General features: G+C 41.5%; 1 protein-coding gene across 1 annotated transcript in view; it reads right to left on the bottom strand.

Annotated features, from left to right (window-relative positions):
* The window catches only part of kirrel3a (kirre like nephrin family adhesion molecule 3a), a 281,100-nt gene that overhangs the window by 14,541 nt on the left and 249,394 nt on the right, over positions 1-17,165 (bottom strand). The window contains exons 11-15 of the mRNA XM_014197820.3: positions 10,241-10,439; positions 7,377-7,484; positions 2,511-2,594; positions 1,546-1,655; positions 1,070-1,159 (exon numbers count right to left, since the gene is read on the bottom strand). Of these exons, the coding sequence (XP_014053295.1) occupies positions 1,070-1,159; positions 1,546-1,655; positions 2,511-2,594; positions 7,377-7,484; positions 10,241-10,439 (591 nt within the window). The remainder of the gene's footprint in view (positions 1-1,069; positions 1,160-1,545; positions 1,656-2,510; positions 2,595-7,376; positions 7,485-10,240; positions 10,440-17,165) is intronic.

Genomic DNA, 17,165 nt, shown 5'->3' with positions numbered 1-17,165 from the left:
GCAATGATCATGAGAACGGTGAGGAATCAGCCCAGAACTACACGGGAGGATCTTGTCAATGATCTCAAGGCAGCTGGGACCATAGTCACCAAGAAAACAATTGGTAACAAACTACGCCGTGAAGGACTGAAATCCTGCAGCGCCCGCAAGCTCCCCCTGCTCAAGAAAGCACATATACATGCCCGTCTGAAGTTTGCCAATGAACATCTGAATGATTCAGAGGACAACTGGGTGAAAGTGTTGTGGTCAGATGAGACCAAAATGGAGCTCTTTGGCATCAACTCAACTCGCCGTGTTTGGAGGAGAAGGAATGCTGCCTATGACCCCAAGAACACCATCCCCACCGTCAAACATGGAGGTGGAAACATTATGCTTTGGGGTGTTTTTCTGCTAAGTGGACAGGACAACTTCACCGCATCAAAGGGACGATGGACAGGGCCATGTACCGTCAAATCTTGGGTGAGAACCTCTTTCCCTCAGCCAGGGCATTGAAAATGGGTCGTGGATGGGTATTCCAGCATGACAATGACCCAAAACACACGGCCAAGGCAACAAAGGAGTGGCTCAAGAAGAAGCACATTAAGGTCCTGGAGTGGCCTAGCCAGTCTCCAGACCTTAATCCCATAGAAAATCTGTGGAGGGAGCTGAAGGTTCGAGTTGCCAAACGTCAGCCTTGAAACCTTAATGACTTGGAGAAGATCTGCAAAGAGGAGTGGGACAAAATCCCTCCTGAGATGTGTGCAAACCTGGTGGCCAACTACAAGAAACGTCTGACCTCTGTGATTGCCAACAAGGGTTTTGCCACCAAGTACTAAGTCATGTTTTGCAGAGGGGTCAAATACTTATTTCCCTCATTAAAATGCAAATCATTTTATAACATTTTTGACATGCGTTTTTCTGGATTTTTTGGTTGTTATTCTGTCTCTCACTGTTCAAATAAACCTACCATTAAAATTAGAGACTGATCATTTCTTTGTCATTGGGCAAACGTACAAAATCAGCAAGGGATCAAATACTTTTTTCCCTCACTGTATATCACTGCCTCGTGTATGCCTGGCTCTATGCCCACCTTAATGTGCTGGAACTCCTTCTCTTCCTCTTGTAGGACTTCCAGCTGCTTCAGCACAGACTCCTGTGCCTGGAAGTCCCCACGTTCAATCTGAGACACCAAGGGGGCAGACATGTCACTGAATGGCCGTTTGATATTCATGTACTATCAGGGGTGTAGTGGAGGGTAAATGCATGCAAACACTGTTTTTATTTGGTAAATAGCATTTACGTGCCTATTTACGTTAAATAAGCATGGTTGTCTGTTTTCAGGGTTAACCCACTTTTCTTTTTTAATGCTACATCCCTGAGTAAAATGCCATGTCTAAATTAGATCTTTGGGTTACTGTGTTTGCAGTAAGTCTGTTAGATGTACTGTAGAATGGAAAATGTTCTTCAATGAACTGTTGATTAGAACATTTTCAATCAATTCAGATGTACTATCGATGGACTCATAAATTACATGCGGAGAGGAGAGATGAGTAGCGTTCAACTCACCATCATCTGCTTGATGGCTGTGTGCTCCTCTGTTTCCCGAGCTGCGTTGTGATCCTTGTGAACAATCTCCACCCGGATATCGTTTTTAGCCAAACCCACTCCTTTGAGATCTGAAGAGAGACAGGGAAACTGATTGGCACCACTGACAGAAGTCCTCTGGCACCGCATCATACCACATCCGAGCGGCTATAAAAGCTGTAGCCCCTTAGATCTCTTGATGGGAGCTTGGAGAGTCCCTTAGCTCCACAGCCAGACCACAGACAGCATCAGCATCATAACATGTTCTTTGGTGGACTGGAACTATTCTACACTCCCACAGCAGTCACAGCTCATTACAAAACTGGGTCCTGCTTTATTTGAAGTGCATTTTATGAAGGCTTCATAAGCACTGCATAAATGGGTCACAAATCATCTATAACCATATTTCATGCGCTATAAAATATTAATAAATATGAACAAACACATTGATGGGTATGTCACCCAGTTAAGCCACATGATGAAGCTTTATAGAACATGATATAGGCTTAAAAATGAGCAACCCTTCAGTGCTAGGGCTATGTGTGCCAAAGAATACATTGAATACATGCATAATGCTTAACTCTTAACCATAAATGCTCATGTGTGTAAATATTAACCGCCGGCAGTTGACACAGGGTATGCCAGAAGCATTTATGAATGATTTGATTATAAGGTGTCATGTGCTGCTTATTTACGCGTTATGGACATTATATAGGGCACTATATACTTGAGTGTCACTGAAATTGGTGATAACGTTCATATACAATCATATCCTTATGTTGGCAGGATCCTTATTCCTTAAACAGACAGCAGTGACTGCTGTCATTCATGGACATTATACACATGGATATTTCTGTAGCACTTATGCATGGCACTAGTGAAATACACTTTATTGACAGCCTATGATATGGTAAGATCATATACAATCATATACAAGGGTTACTTACTCTCTGTTTTAATTTTGCCTGCCAGGTCTCTCTGGCGAGAGGAGATGGATACGGGTAAGGAGGACATGACGAGGTGAACGTCTTCTGTGGTAAACAACAACAACATGGTTAACAGCAGTCTACATTGACCGTATATATGAGCACTGTATCACTACACTCCACCAGCGGCGGTCAGTGCCGTTTAAGATGGGGGAGGACAATTTTGGGGTTTTAATGAGCATGGCCTTATTTCTATTACAGCATAATGGATGACTGTCATTCCTATTCCATTCACCCAGTTCAATGTAATAGCGATAGGTTTAGGCTACTACATGATCCTCAACTGTTCCCTATACTCATCATAAGGTTGCTACAACCTAGCCTATGAATGAAAGTTTACAACGTAGGTGCACACAGGTCTAGAGAAACATTTGAGGTGACAGACAGTGACACATGGACATTATATTATTATTGCCTGCATCTAGCTGATATAGGGTGTAATCATTAGTCCAACAGTTGCAAACGAGAGTTTCTATTGGACAAATTCAGGTGTCTTTATCCCCGTTTTGTTCCGTTTAAGATTTTTTTTTCAAAATAATTGGTGGAATGAATATACCCCCTGTAAATACAGTTCACTTTCATAACAGGCACGTTGTACTCCTCACATCTATGCTCTCTCCTCCTCTCACCTTTGCCCCTTGTCACTTGTGGATTTCAATGCACTGTATGTGACCAGGCGAAAAAACCTTTCCAAGCCAAACAATATCATAACTGCTACACACAGCCTACATTGTTGTCAACATATTAGCTAAAGTAACGTCATAGTCAACATAGCTAATAGAACTAACATGTTAGTAAACCTGCTACAATCATGCAGTGACATTACAGTGTACAGTCAGTAAGCAGTTTAGCACTTACACTGGCGGGCCCCGGTGGACATGAATTAGTAAAACCAAAAGCTTATCCTAATTTGGAAGAGTTCCAGTTTTGTGTTGGATAGTCATAGCCAGCTTGCTAACATAACATCCCTCTGTTTTAGCAGGGTGTTTGAGTTGGCTAAACTAGCTAGCTACCATTTACAAGTTAAGTAAGGGAAACAGAAAGTGAAAAAAATGAAGAAATCTCTCTCTCTCTTGGTTCTCCTTCATTTTGGAAGAAATTAATTTGTTCAAAACTGTTCACCTATTGTCTCTCTCTCTCTCTCTCTTTGAGTCAAGTACTCACAACATGTTATGCACTGCAGTGCTAGTTAGCTGTATTTTATTATTTCAGTACTAGATTCATTCTCTGATCCTTTAATTGGGTGGACATCATGTCAGTTCGTAATGCAAGAGCTCTGATAGGTTGGAGGACGTCCTCCTGAAGTTGTCATAATTAACGTGTAAGTCTATGGCAGGTGGTGAGAACCATGAGCAATCAGGGTTATGTATTGAATTCAGTGTACCCAGAGGAGGATGGAAGCTAGCTGTCCTCCGGCTACACCATGGTGCTACCCTACACGGTGATGTTGAGGCTACTGTAGCCCTTCTGTCACATTTGTCGTAAAGATGGGACCTAGGCGCAGCGGGAATGTGAATACTCATCTTTTTTATTATGAAGAAAACCAAAATAAACACTTAATCAAAACAACGACGAGAAAACAGTCCTGTGAGGCACACAGCTACACTTGGAACAACTACCCACAAAAACCCATAGAAAAACACCCCTACTAAATAGGACTTTCAATTAGAGGCAACGAGGAACAGCTGCCTCCAATTGAAGGTCAACCCAATAAATTAAACATAGAAATAGAAAAACTAGAACGAACATAGAAATATACTAACATAGAACATTAACCAAAAAACCCCGAAACACATAAAACAAACACCCCCTGCCACGTCCTGACCAAACTACAATAACAAATAACCCCTTTACTGGTAAGGACGTGACACCTTCATTGCAAAGTAAAATGTTTCAATCAAATATTTGGTGACGTGATTATATTTAGTATAGTTGAATCTAAACAAGATAACTTTTTAAATGTTTTACAACTTTTATTTTTCTGAAAATCACTCAGGAGTATCATCCTCCCCTTCCTCCTCTAAGGAGCCTTCATGGCACTCCACTGTGTAGGCTGTGTTTTATATCAGATAAGGATATTGCTTTAAAGGAGAAGTTTGCCTTTTTACAACCACATCTCTATTTGTGATGTAAATGGCATGTTATAGAAGGGTACACACACCTTTTTTGTGATTTCACTTTTTTTCTTACAGTACTGTACCCCAAACAGCAAATCACCTTCTCATCCTTGTTGTGTAGTATGGGGACCCTGAAAAAACGCTCCAAAAACACCCAAATACTTTATTTTAGAAATGGCAAAGCTCTCAGTGTAGTGAGGCAGGTCTTTCGATGTTCTACACATGAAATTGTGTCATTACAAACTTTATCCGCAATGTTATATTCCCTTTTGCACGACTCGAGCCATTTCCCCTATCCAGCTGTTCCATTCTCTGTGTAGCCTGCTGCTACATGCAAGTGCCAAAATAAATAAAACACCAAAATAAAGCGTCTTAATAGGGCGTTGTGCCACCACGAGCTGCCAGAACAGCTTCAATGCGTCTTTGGCATAGTGTGTGGAACTTCATGTGTGGAAGAACCGCATGCTTTCAATGTACTTTATATCCTTTATGTACTCAAGTGTTTCCTTTATTTTAGCAGTTATTTATAGATTGGACAGAGAGGTATAGCCCGAGCCGCTACAAAATGGAATATAACGTTGCGGATAAAGTTTGAAATGACACAATTTCATGTGTACAACATCTAAAGACCTGCATCACTATAATGAGAGCTTTCTTAAATTACGTATTTGGGTGTTTTAGGAGCCATGTTTTTTCGGGCCGCAATACTACACAATGTGGATGAGGAAGTGATTTGCTGTTTGGGCTAAGTTTCTCAAAAGCGTGAAATCCAAAAATGATGACTGGACCCTTCTATAACATGCCATTGAGACAAAAAATAGAGATTTGGTTGTAAAAAATCAAATTCTTCTTTAACAGGTTTGGGATAGGGGGCAGTATTTTCACGGCCGGATAAAAAAACGTACCTGATTTAATCTGGTTACTACTCCTGCCCAGAAACTAGAATATGCATATAATTATAATTAATTAGATTTGGATAGAAAACACTGTAAAGTTTCTAAAACTCTTTGAATGGCGTCTGTGAGTATAACAGAACTCATATGGCAGGCCAAAACCTGAGAAGATTCCATACAGGAAGTACCCCTGTCTGACAATTTATTGTCCTTCTGTTGCATCTCTATCAAAAATACAGCATCTGTGCTGTAACGTGACATTTTCTAAGGCTTCCATTGGCTCTCTAAAGGCGCCAGAAAGTGTAATGGGGTGTCTGCAGTCTCTGGGCGAAGAACAGCAGGAGTATTTGTTAGTGGTCAGGCTGGGAACAGTGACACTGGAGATGCGCGTCCACGAGACGACTCAATTTTTTTCTTTCAGCCTTTGAATGAATACAACGTCGCCCGGTTGGAATATTATCGCTATTTTACGTGAAAAATAGCATAAAAATGTATTTTAAACAGCGTTTGACATGCTTCGAAGTACGGTAATGGAATATTTTGAAATGTTTTGTCACGAAATGCTCTCGCGCGTCACCCTTCGGATAGTGACCTCAACACACGAACAAAACGGAGCTATTTGAATATAACTATGGATTATTTGGAACCAAAACAACATTTGTTGTTGAAGTAGAAGTTCTGGGAGTGCATTCTGACGAAGAACAGCAAAGATAATACAATTTTTCTTATAGTAATTCTGAGTTTAGTGAGCACCAAACTTGGTGGGTGTCAAATTAGCTAGCCTGTGATGGCCGAGCTATCTACTCAGAATATTGCAAAATGTGCTTTCGCCGAAAAGCTATTTTAAAATCTGACACTGCGATTGCATAAAGGAGTTCTGTATCTATAATTCTTAAAATAATTGTCATGTTTTTTGTGAACGTTTATCATGAGTATTTTAGGGTATGCTAGTTCTGAACATCACATGCTAATGTAAAAAGCTGTTTTTTGATATAAATATGAACTTGATTGAACAAAACATGCATGTATTGTATAACATCATGTCCTAGGAGTGATATCTGATGAAGATCATCAATGGTTAGGGCTGCATTTAGCTGTGGTTTCGGTTTTTGTGACATATATGTTTGCTTTGAAAATGGCTGTGTGATTATTTTTGGCAGGGTACTCTCCTGACATAATCTAATGTTTTGCTTTCCCTGTAAAGCCTTTTTGAAATTGGACAATGTGGTTAGATTAACGAGAGTCTTGTCTTTAAAATGGTGTAAAATAGTCATATGTTTGAGAAATTGAAGTTATAGCATTTTTGAGGTATTTGTATTTCGGGCCACGCTCTACCATTGGATATTGGTGAGGCGTTCCGCTAGCGGAACGTCTGTCCCTAATTAAGGCACTAGCTCCCATTTAATGGGACATTTATACAATTGGGTGACAGACAGTGTCAAGCAAGAAATATTATGTTAGAGTCTAGCTGCAGATAACTCTCAGCTTTTTCAGTCCTAAAATGGGCATTTTGGGAAATATACAGTATATATGATTTAAAGAGAGGAATGAATATACAAGTACCATAGTTTCAGGTTTAGATTTTTGGCCCATAAAATGTGTCCTCTCAAAGGATTTGACATATGTTCTTACAGTGATGAGTTGATATCCTAAAACCATTAAGCTTAACATTCCAATGCAAATCATTCTAAGCACTACAGAGCATTTTGATCTGCACAGATTGTACATGAAAAAACAACACCATTGGATTGTGAAACAAGGGTGTCTATTGAACGCTTTGGCTGTCCCAGAAAGGATAGGTTTTAAAATCTACTTACTCCTCTGGAAGCGGGCACAGCAGAAGGCACCCAATGTGCCCATGAGGACAATGAGGGCGAGGAACGCCCCCACAGCCACTCCTATGATGACAGCCAATCGGAGGGACTCTGAGAAGACATGGAGAAAAGACATTGGTACGGTGGCCATATTAGGAGTCCTGATGAGACTGAGGCTGTCCTGATATAGGCACCGTACAGAGGTGGTTTCATCATGCAGTTGGACTCGGGTAGGCCTACATCATGTGATATTCACCAAGGCTAACACTTACTGTATGTTGAACTGTGTCCTTGCTAATGCAAAGGTGAACACGACTGGTGAATGGCAAATAGTGAAAACCTTTTACAGTACCATTTACAGCACTGACAATCTTGACACCCATTATTTACATTTACTTCAAATGGCTGAGAGGTTTACAGCTTTGTAACAAATGGTGTCCTAAATGTTGTGAATAGGTTCATAGGCTGTAGGGGTTGATTTTTTAAACTGAGCTGTCTCAAAGATGAGTGTATAACCCTGTGGCTAGTCAAGGTCTATAGTTAATTCATTCAAGAGCATGGTTGACTTTAGTAAGATCTTCCATTTAAATTCATTGTTACAGAATTGGCATTTTGACGATCCCTTTGAAAACAGATAGTTTGGAGCTTTGGAAATAAATATTTCAAAGAAATCATATGTTAAGCTGTAACCAATTGAGGCGTTGTAAATTAGATTACAAATTGGAGTTCTGAATACATCTAAATGCCATTACAGGATTTCACAGATTGAAATTGTTGACATTTACCCAAGTAAAAGGCTTATCACGGAGCCATTGCCCTCATGCATGAAGTAATCACGGCAATATCCTTAATCTCTCCCAGGCACAGTTGCACTTCCACAAACACTCTACAACTCTCTTTCTATTACTTTTATTTGCCCACTTTCTCTCAGACCCCAAATCTCTGTCTCATACACATACTCTCTCACACCTACCCACCTACATGTACACACACAGACCACACTTGTTGTATAACAAACACAGCTGTTCACTGCATAAACATTCTGAGACCATAAAAAGGCTATGACATAAAACATCTTTAACACTACCACAACAGTTGTTAAAATTCTTTTACCACATGGTACAATATTCCCACAGCTTTTCAGTAAAAAAAATGTCCAGTGCCTGGGATCATGTACACTACATGGCCAAAAGTATGTGGACAGGTGGTTGTCGAACATCACATTCCAAATTCATGAGTATTAATATGGAGTTAGCTTCCCCTTTGCTGCTATAACAGCCTCCACTCTTCTGGGAAGGCTTTCCATTAGATGTTGGAACATTGCTGCAGGGACTTGCTTCCATTCAGCCACAAGAGCATTAGCGAGGTTGGGCACTGATATTGGGTGATTAGGCCTGGCATGCAGTCGCCCTTTCAATTAATCCCAAAAGTGTTCGATGAGGTTGAGGTCAGGGCTCTGTGTAGGCCAGTCAAGTTTTTCCACACGCAAAAAAAACAATTTCTGTATGGACCTCGCTTTGTGCACAGGGGCATTGTCATGCTGAAACAGGAAAGGGCCAACGCCAAACTGTTGCCACAAAGTTGGAAATAAAAAAATGGTCTAGGATGTTACTGTATGCTGTAGCGTTAAGATTTCTCTTCACTGGAACTAAGTGGCCTAGCACGAACCATGAAACAAAACCCCAGACCATTATTCCTCCTCCACCAAACTTTACAGTTGGCACTATGCATTGGGGCAGGTAGCGTTCTCCTGGCATCCGCCAAACCCAGATTTGTCTGTTGGACTGCCAGATGGTGAAGCCAGAAAACTTGTTTCCACTGCTCCAGAGTTCAATGGCAGCGAGCTATACACCACTCCACCTGACGATTGGCATTGTGCATGGTGATCTTAGGCTTGTATGCGGCTGCTCTGCCACGAAAATCCATTTCATGAAGGTCCCGACGAACAGTTCTTGGTAGTGAATATCGCAACCGATGACAGACGATTTTTACTTTTTGCGCTTTTCAGCACTCGGTTGGTCCCATTCTGAGAGTTTGTGTTGCCTACCACTTCGCAGCTGAGCCATTGCTGCTCCTAGACGTTTCCACTTCACAATAACAGCACTTACAGTTGATCGGGGCAGCTAGAGCAGGGCAGAAATTTGATGAACTGACTTGTTGGAAGGTGGCATCTTATGACAGGACCACGTTGAAAGTCACTAGGCTCTTCAGTATGGGCCATTCTACTGCCAATTTTTGTATATGGAGATTGCATTGTTGTGTGCTAGATTGTATTATCATTCAAATAAAATCCCCATAAAATTCTGTCAGTTTAATGTAGAGATAGCTCTTTTGCATTGGATGCGTCTCAATCCACAGCATCTGCCGATCTCGCACATCCGCATCTGCGGTGAAAGGTGACAGAGCTAGAGCGCTATTTGTCAGACCATGAGACATCCCAAAAATCTGTCTTCTCACAAAATTATCTGTAGCGTCCGAACGGTTTGGCCTGCAAACTATTATAGAAACATGACTCTCACGAACTGTTCTCCGTTTTGTTCTACGACCCCCACAAGCTTCTTGGGACTCGTCTGAAGTTGATATAGCCGATCTGCCAACTTCTGTCTGTAGCATCCGAACAGTTTGGGCTTCAAACTAAGATGACCCTCATATTAGGTGGACTCTCACGAATACGTACATTTTAGTTGTTTTGCTTTAGGAGACCCACAGGCCTCACAATACTTTTCTGAAGGTCCCCAGTACCAGAGCCCCGGCTTAGACTGTAATGGGTTCAAAAACAAAAAAATACTTTAACTATGAAATTATGAAAAAAAATGTATAACATTCCACACATGGGGCCACTAGAGGTACAAAGGGAGTTGGTGTACCTTGTTCCTTCAGTCGAATTATCTCTGTGTCGGACCCAAAGCTGTTCCAGGCGGTGCAGTTATAGATGGTCTGGAAGTCAGCAGGGACGATGTTACTCATGGTGAGGGTGGAGATGACCCCCTCCTCAGTGCTCACTGTCTCCACCGTGTATCGGCCAGACGTCCCCGACTCCAAGACTGTCTCCTTCCACGACCAGGCCTGTGGCAGACAAAGCAATGAGAATTATACATTACAGTATAGACGAGGACACAAGCACACATTAACACAGCCACATATGCTCGACACACACACACACACACACACACACACACACACACACACACACACACACACACACACACACACACACACACACACACACACACACACACACACACACACACACACACACACACACCTGACTGAAACCAACCAACCTGCCAACACAACCTATTGGGGCATTAAAGATAAAGGGCATAATCCGCCTTTGGGTCGGTTAAATGCCTGTCAATGTACTATCTGCATACAAAGTCAGGTGTTACGTCTTAAATGGGACCCTATTTCCTATATAGTGCTCTAATTTTGACCATAGGTATTGGTCTAAAGTAGTATACTGCATAGGGAATAGGTTGCCATTAGGAACACAACAAGGATCACACCAATCACTCATCTGATTGCTTCAATTTGGGCCACTAAGCCTCTGCTGGTTTGACAGGGTGACATCTGTAAGCCCTCCATGTCCTGGAGAGAGCCACATAGAGAGCATATTTATATTGAACTTCTCTCACTCACAACGGGAAACTGATTAGCAGAGCTGTGGAGTCGAGTCACATGACAAGACAGTAGCCGCAGCAACGCCCTGCAACAGATTGTCTAGTGAAATGCACACTCGGCTCTCTGATTGGACCACCAAACTGTCAATCAACACAGGTCGCGTGAGCTATGGAACATATTACTGATTTGCTGTACAGCTAGGAGAGACCGGGATGGTTGTAGCACTACACCTTTTACTCAGTTTCTCAGAGATCGTTATGGTAGTATATTCAAAACTGATACAAACAACCTACATCTGTCCTTTACAAATTGGTGTGGTTATTATATATGTAAATAAAACTGCAAATGCATGGTGTTGTCTTAAATACAAGTAGTAAAGTGTTACAATTTACCCCATGGTCTGGGTTAGTTGTAACAGTGCTTGGGGTGAATTGTAACAGAATGAAAAAGTGCATAAATCATGACATGCAACTAATTATTGAACACCTTTATTGAGACCATGAGAGCAACATTGCCATGTTTAACATTTTGTTTGGCAGAAATAATCATCAATATACAGAAATAATAATCAATATAAATAATAAAATGTTTGTTATTTTACACTTCACTAAATGGTCTTTCTCAACAACTAGGCTAAACTAAACACCTGAACGTTTATGGTGTGTGTGTGTGTGTGTGTGTGTGTGTGTGTGTGTGTGTGTGTGTGTGTGTGTGTGTGTGTGTGTGTGTGTGTGTGTGTGTGTGCGTGTGCGTGTGTGTGTGTGCGTATCTGTGTGTGTTTCTGTGTGTGAATGTTGGACTTAATTAGAGTCACAGCTGTGACAGTGTTATGGCCGTCTTGGGGTACAGGCTTGGTGGGCCCATAATTTGCATTCCCAGCACTCATCCCAGACCTCCTTGGACTTGGAATTGTTAAAGTGCTCCATGCACACAATGCAGAAGTTTGAATCTTCTGCTTCAATATACTTTGTTTTGGCTTTTTTCTTAGGCAGGACAGTTTTTTGTTGTTGTTCAATGTGGTTTGTCTTGGCTTGCTTCTTTCCAGCTGTTTTTTTAGGCAGGGCAATTTTATAAGCCTCCTGAGTGCTTGACTTTTTATGCTTTGCTTCCAGTGCCTGCTTGATGGCTTGATGGGTGTATTCTCCAAAATCTGTTTTTCTCCTCTTCCTACCTACCTTGTTGTAATTTTCCTAGGCCCTGCTTTTGGGAAGGGGCGTACATCAACTGGGTTGATATCAGAAGAGTAATCAGGTGTTTCCCAGCCACAGAAAGCGTGAACCACCGCATTTAACCATGGAAAGGCCTGGTAATATGGCAGAATATAAAGAGCATAGTTATTCACTCCGCAAGGCAATCAAACAAAGTAAATGTCAGTATAGAGATAAAGTGTAGTCGCAGTTCAATGGCTCAGACATGAGACGTATGTGGCAGGGACTACAGACAATCACGGACTACAAAAGGAAAACCAGCCATGTCGCCGAGACCGACGTCTTTCTTCCCGGACAGGCTAAACACATTCTTTGCACGCTTTGAGGATAACACAGTGCTATTGACGCGGCCCGCTACCAAGGACTGTGGGCTCTCCTTCTCTGTGGCCGACGTGAGTAAAACATTTAAACGTGTTAACCCTCGCAAGGCTGCTGGCCCAGACGGCATCCCTAGCCGCATCCTCAGAGCATGTGTTGTTTACGGGCATATTCTATCTCTCCCTATCCCAGTCTGCTGTCCTCACATGCTTCAAGATAGCCAGCATTCTTCCTGTACCCAAGAAGGCAAAGGTAACTGAATTGAATGATCATGCTGTGCTTTGAGAGACTTGTCAAGGATCATATCACCTTACCCTTACCTGCCAACCTAGACCCACTTTAATTTGCTTACTGCTCCAATAGATCCATAGACGATGCAATCTCCATCACTCTGCACACTGCCCTATCCCATCTGGACAAGAGGAATACCTATGTAAGAATGCTGTTTATTGACTATGGCTCAGCATTCAACACCATAGTACCCTCCAAGCTCATCATTAAACTCGAGGCCCTGGGTTTGAACCCTGCCCTGTGACACTGGGTATTGGACTTCCTGATGGGCCACCCCTCAGGCGGTGAAGGTAGGAAACATCCTCTCCACTCCGCTGATCCTCAACATTGGTGCCCCACAAGGGTGCATGCTCAGCCCCGTCCTGTACTTCCTGTTCACCATGACTGAGTGGCCAAGCACGTCTCCAACTCAATCATCAAGTTTGCAGATGACACAACAGTAGTAGGCTTGATTACCAATGATGATGAGACAGCCTACAGGGAGGAGGTGAGGGCACTGAGAGTGTGGTGCCTGGAAAACTACCTCTCACTCAATGTCAACAAAACAAAGGAGATGATCGTAGACTTCAGGAAACAGCAGAGGGTGCACCCCCCTATCCACATTGACGGGACAGCAGTGAAGGTGGAAAGCTTCAAGTTCCTTGGTGTACACATCACTGACAAACTGAATTGGATCACCCACACAGACAGTGTGCAACAGAGCCTCTTCAACGTCAGGTGCAACAGAGCCTCTTCAACGTCAGGAAGCTAAAGAAATTTGGCTTGTCACCTATAACCCTTACACATTTTTACAGATGCACAATTGAAAGCATACTGTCGGGCTGTATCACCGCCTGGTACGGCAACTGCACCGCCTGCAACCTCAAGGCTCTCCAGAGGGTGGTGCGGTCTGCCCAACGCATTACCGGGGAAAACTACCCTCCCTCCAGGACACCTACAGCACTCGATGTCACAGGAAGGCCAAAAAGATCATCAAGGACATCAACCACCCGAGCCTCTGTCTGTTCACCTTGTTATCATCCAGAAGGCGAGGTCAGTACAGGTGCATCAAAGCTGGAACCGAGAGACTGAAAAATAGCTTCTATCTCAAGGCCATCAGACTGTTAAACAGCCATCACTAGCACATTAGAGGCTGCTGCCTATAGGCATAGACTAGGAATCACTTGCGACTTTAAGGAATGGAACACTAGTCACTTTAATAATGTTTACATATCTGGCATTACTCATCTCATATGTATATACTGTATTCTATACTATTCTACGGTATCTTAGTCACTTAATAATGTTTACATATCTTGCATTACTCATCTCATATTTATATACTGTATTCTATACTATTCTACGGTATCTTAGTCACTTAACGTTTACATATCTGGCATTACCCATATTTATATACTGTATTCTATACTATTCTATGGTATCTTAGTCACTTAATGTTTACATATCTGGCATTACTCATCTCATGTGAATAAACTGTTTTCTATACTATTCTACTGTATCTTAATCCGTTCCACTCGGTAATCGCTCGTCCATATGAATATAGTCTTAATTCATTCCTACTTAGATTTGTGTGTATTGGGTATATGTTGTGTAATGTGTTAGATATTACTTGTTAGATATTACTGCACTGTCAGAGCTAGACGCACAAATATTTCGCTACACCCGCAATAACATCTGCTAATCACGTGTATGTGACCAATAACATTTTATTTGATTTGAGTGCCTACAGAAATCAATGGTAGACCGGTGAGCTGGGGTTGTCAAGGAGAAGAACTACCTTTTTTCTAGGCTGACCCGGTATATTTAGCGAAGTGTTCAAGGAAAAGGAGGAAGTCATTCTCCTGCATCCATCCGGATCCATTTCCACTTCCAACACATCCAATTAGTCCATCCCGTACAACGTATCTTTTACGTGGGAAAACAAAAGTTGGGGGGAGTTTCCTATTGCATTTATAGCACATGTCATTGACACGAGCGTACCCTTTCTGCTGAGATGATTGCGCCAACCTGTTTGGTGCCACGTTTCGAGACCACTCTATCAGGTGTGATTATTCCTGTCTCGTCAACATTCCATATAGCATTGCCATCAAAGCTGTACTTATTTATCACCTCTCCCAGTTTGCTAAAAAACTTTGCCACATTTGTTCTGTTGAAACTTGTGGACAGCAACAGCACTCCTAATGGAGAAAGTAGGGTATCGCTTTAGGTAAGACGAGAACCAGTCTGCTCCCGCCATAGAGGTCTCATCCCATGACTGAGAATGCTTGTAACCATATTGTAACCATATTGTACAGGTAGGCACATTTCCTGACCTGTAACAATAGACCTGTAACAATAGAATAAAACATGTTCAATACTTCCCCCATTTAATACTTAATAATTTACATTGGTACTCCCTCCTTTGACATTAATTGCCACCAACATTAACTGCTAACTTTGCCCTGACTTACTCCTCACTAATTCCTATCAAGTGCTTAACTCACGGGGAGACAATTCATAATATTTACATTTACATTAATATAAATTAATTAAAATAATTAAAATTACATTAATAAATATATAATATAAATCAGCTGCCCTCAATAAATACTCGGACAACTTGTTTCCTGTTTCCACTAAAGTAGCCTACGTGAGGAAGCTCTCTAGACCCCTTCTCCAGTAGCTACTTTCTCTCTTTGCAGAATCTGTACAGTGTCACATGACATATGTCATACTTTGCAACAGATCTGATGGACTTCCCCTGCTCTGCTACATCATTTGACGCTCTTTTCAAAGTGCGGAAAGGTACTCTCCTGTCTGTCTTTCTTTTCCATGATCTAGGCATGCTGGAAGTTAAAGAAAACATCCAGTTTTACTTGGGTTAGTTGTAAAATCTTCTCACAAATTGTTACAACTAACCCTGAACCTTGCAGCCATTAATTAGCTAGGTCCATTTCAGGTAAATGTTAAAACTTTAGCATTGCTAACTTGCATCAAATATCTCTACACAGACTGATTATAACCCTGATATAAGTTTGATGAAAGGAACTACAAAGCAGTTGATGGCATCACAAAAACACATTTGGTCAAAATAATTACTTTCTTACCTCAAAATCAGATTTCTGTCAATAGAATCTGCAGAGTTTATCACAGGGACTTGCTTTTTCACATGAGGGTTTAGGATTAAACTGAGCATGTGCACAGCGAATCACATGATTCTACCTCGCTTCTGATTGGAAGAATTGCAAGTGTTACAACTATCCTGTGTTACAACCATCCCCGCTCTCCCCTATAGGATCGGGTACAGCACAAACATCAAATTGTAGGCATAGAGGATTGGCATAATACATGCAGCTCCAAAAATGTGTTGGTGAACAAGAATATTAACTGTTTACTTTACAAGCTCACCAGCAATGGGGCATCAAGCAACAATTACTAGCATAGGCCTATTGGTCTTTTGGCATGCTAAAACAGCTTGAAATGGATCATTTACTTATGAAGATTGCATCTGGAATTTGTTTGTGAAATGAATTATTACTGTGACAAAGATGCGCCATAGGCGCGTCTCTTCACTTGCGCACTCCAAACTCCAGTGGAGAGCGCTTTGTTCTATTGTTGAAATGTTTGCTGTTTCTTTCACAGGTAGCTTAGTGGTTAGAGTGTTGGACTAGTAACTGGAAGGTTGCAAGATCGAATCCCCGAGCTGAAAAGGTAAAAATCTGTCGTTCTGCCCCTGAACAAGGCAGTTAATCCACTGTTCCTAGGCCGTCATTGAAAATAAGAATTTGTTCTTAACTGACTTGCCTAGTTAAATAAATCTAATCCATCTAATCCTACAATAATTGCTAGCATTTAATCATTCCATCCCCGTAACATTTATTCCAATAATTAAGACATTTCTGTTTCATGTTTGATATACATTTTCATTTACCATTTCTTACCCTCTGAGTGGGCCCGATGTTTATTGTGAACATTAACGTTCGCAAGACTCATGAGGTAGAAGTTCTGTTTATTTACTTCAATGTATGGTTTCTTTTGTTAATATTTCCAGGGTTATGTCGGCGTTCCTTGTGTCTGTGTCCTTATGTCTCTATCATTCTGGTTGTGCATAATAGGAGCGCCTCAGTGTGCATAGAAATAGGCTACTTGGCCTGAACGCCATGCTTTGGAGTCAGCAGTCTACAGTGAATAAGATACAATTATTGTTCTATTTATGAATCGTGATGAAATATCATTAATAATCGTTAAGTCCGATTAAGACGAATGTACCAATGGAGGTGGAAATTGCCTTTTATATTGTAGAACCAGTTTATTGGTTGTAATTGACAATTGGGTAATTGTATGGTCTTGGGCCAAGTGCTTATATGTAACTGTT

The sequence above is a fragment of the Salmo salar genome, chromosome 04, assembly GCF_965601325.2.
Source record: "Salmo salar chromosome 04, fSalSal1, whole genome shotgun sequence".
Taxonomy (NCBI): Eukaryota; Metazoa; Chordata; class Actinopteri; order Salmoniformes; family Salmonidae; genus Salmo; species Salmo salar.
This window is presented reverse-complemented; position numbering and strand designations above follow the sequence as displayed.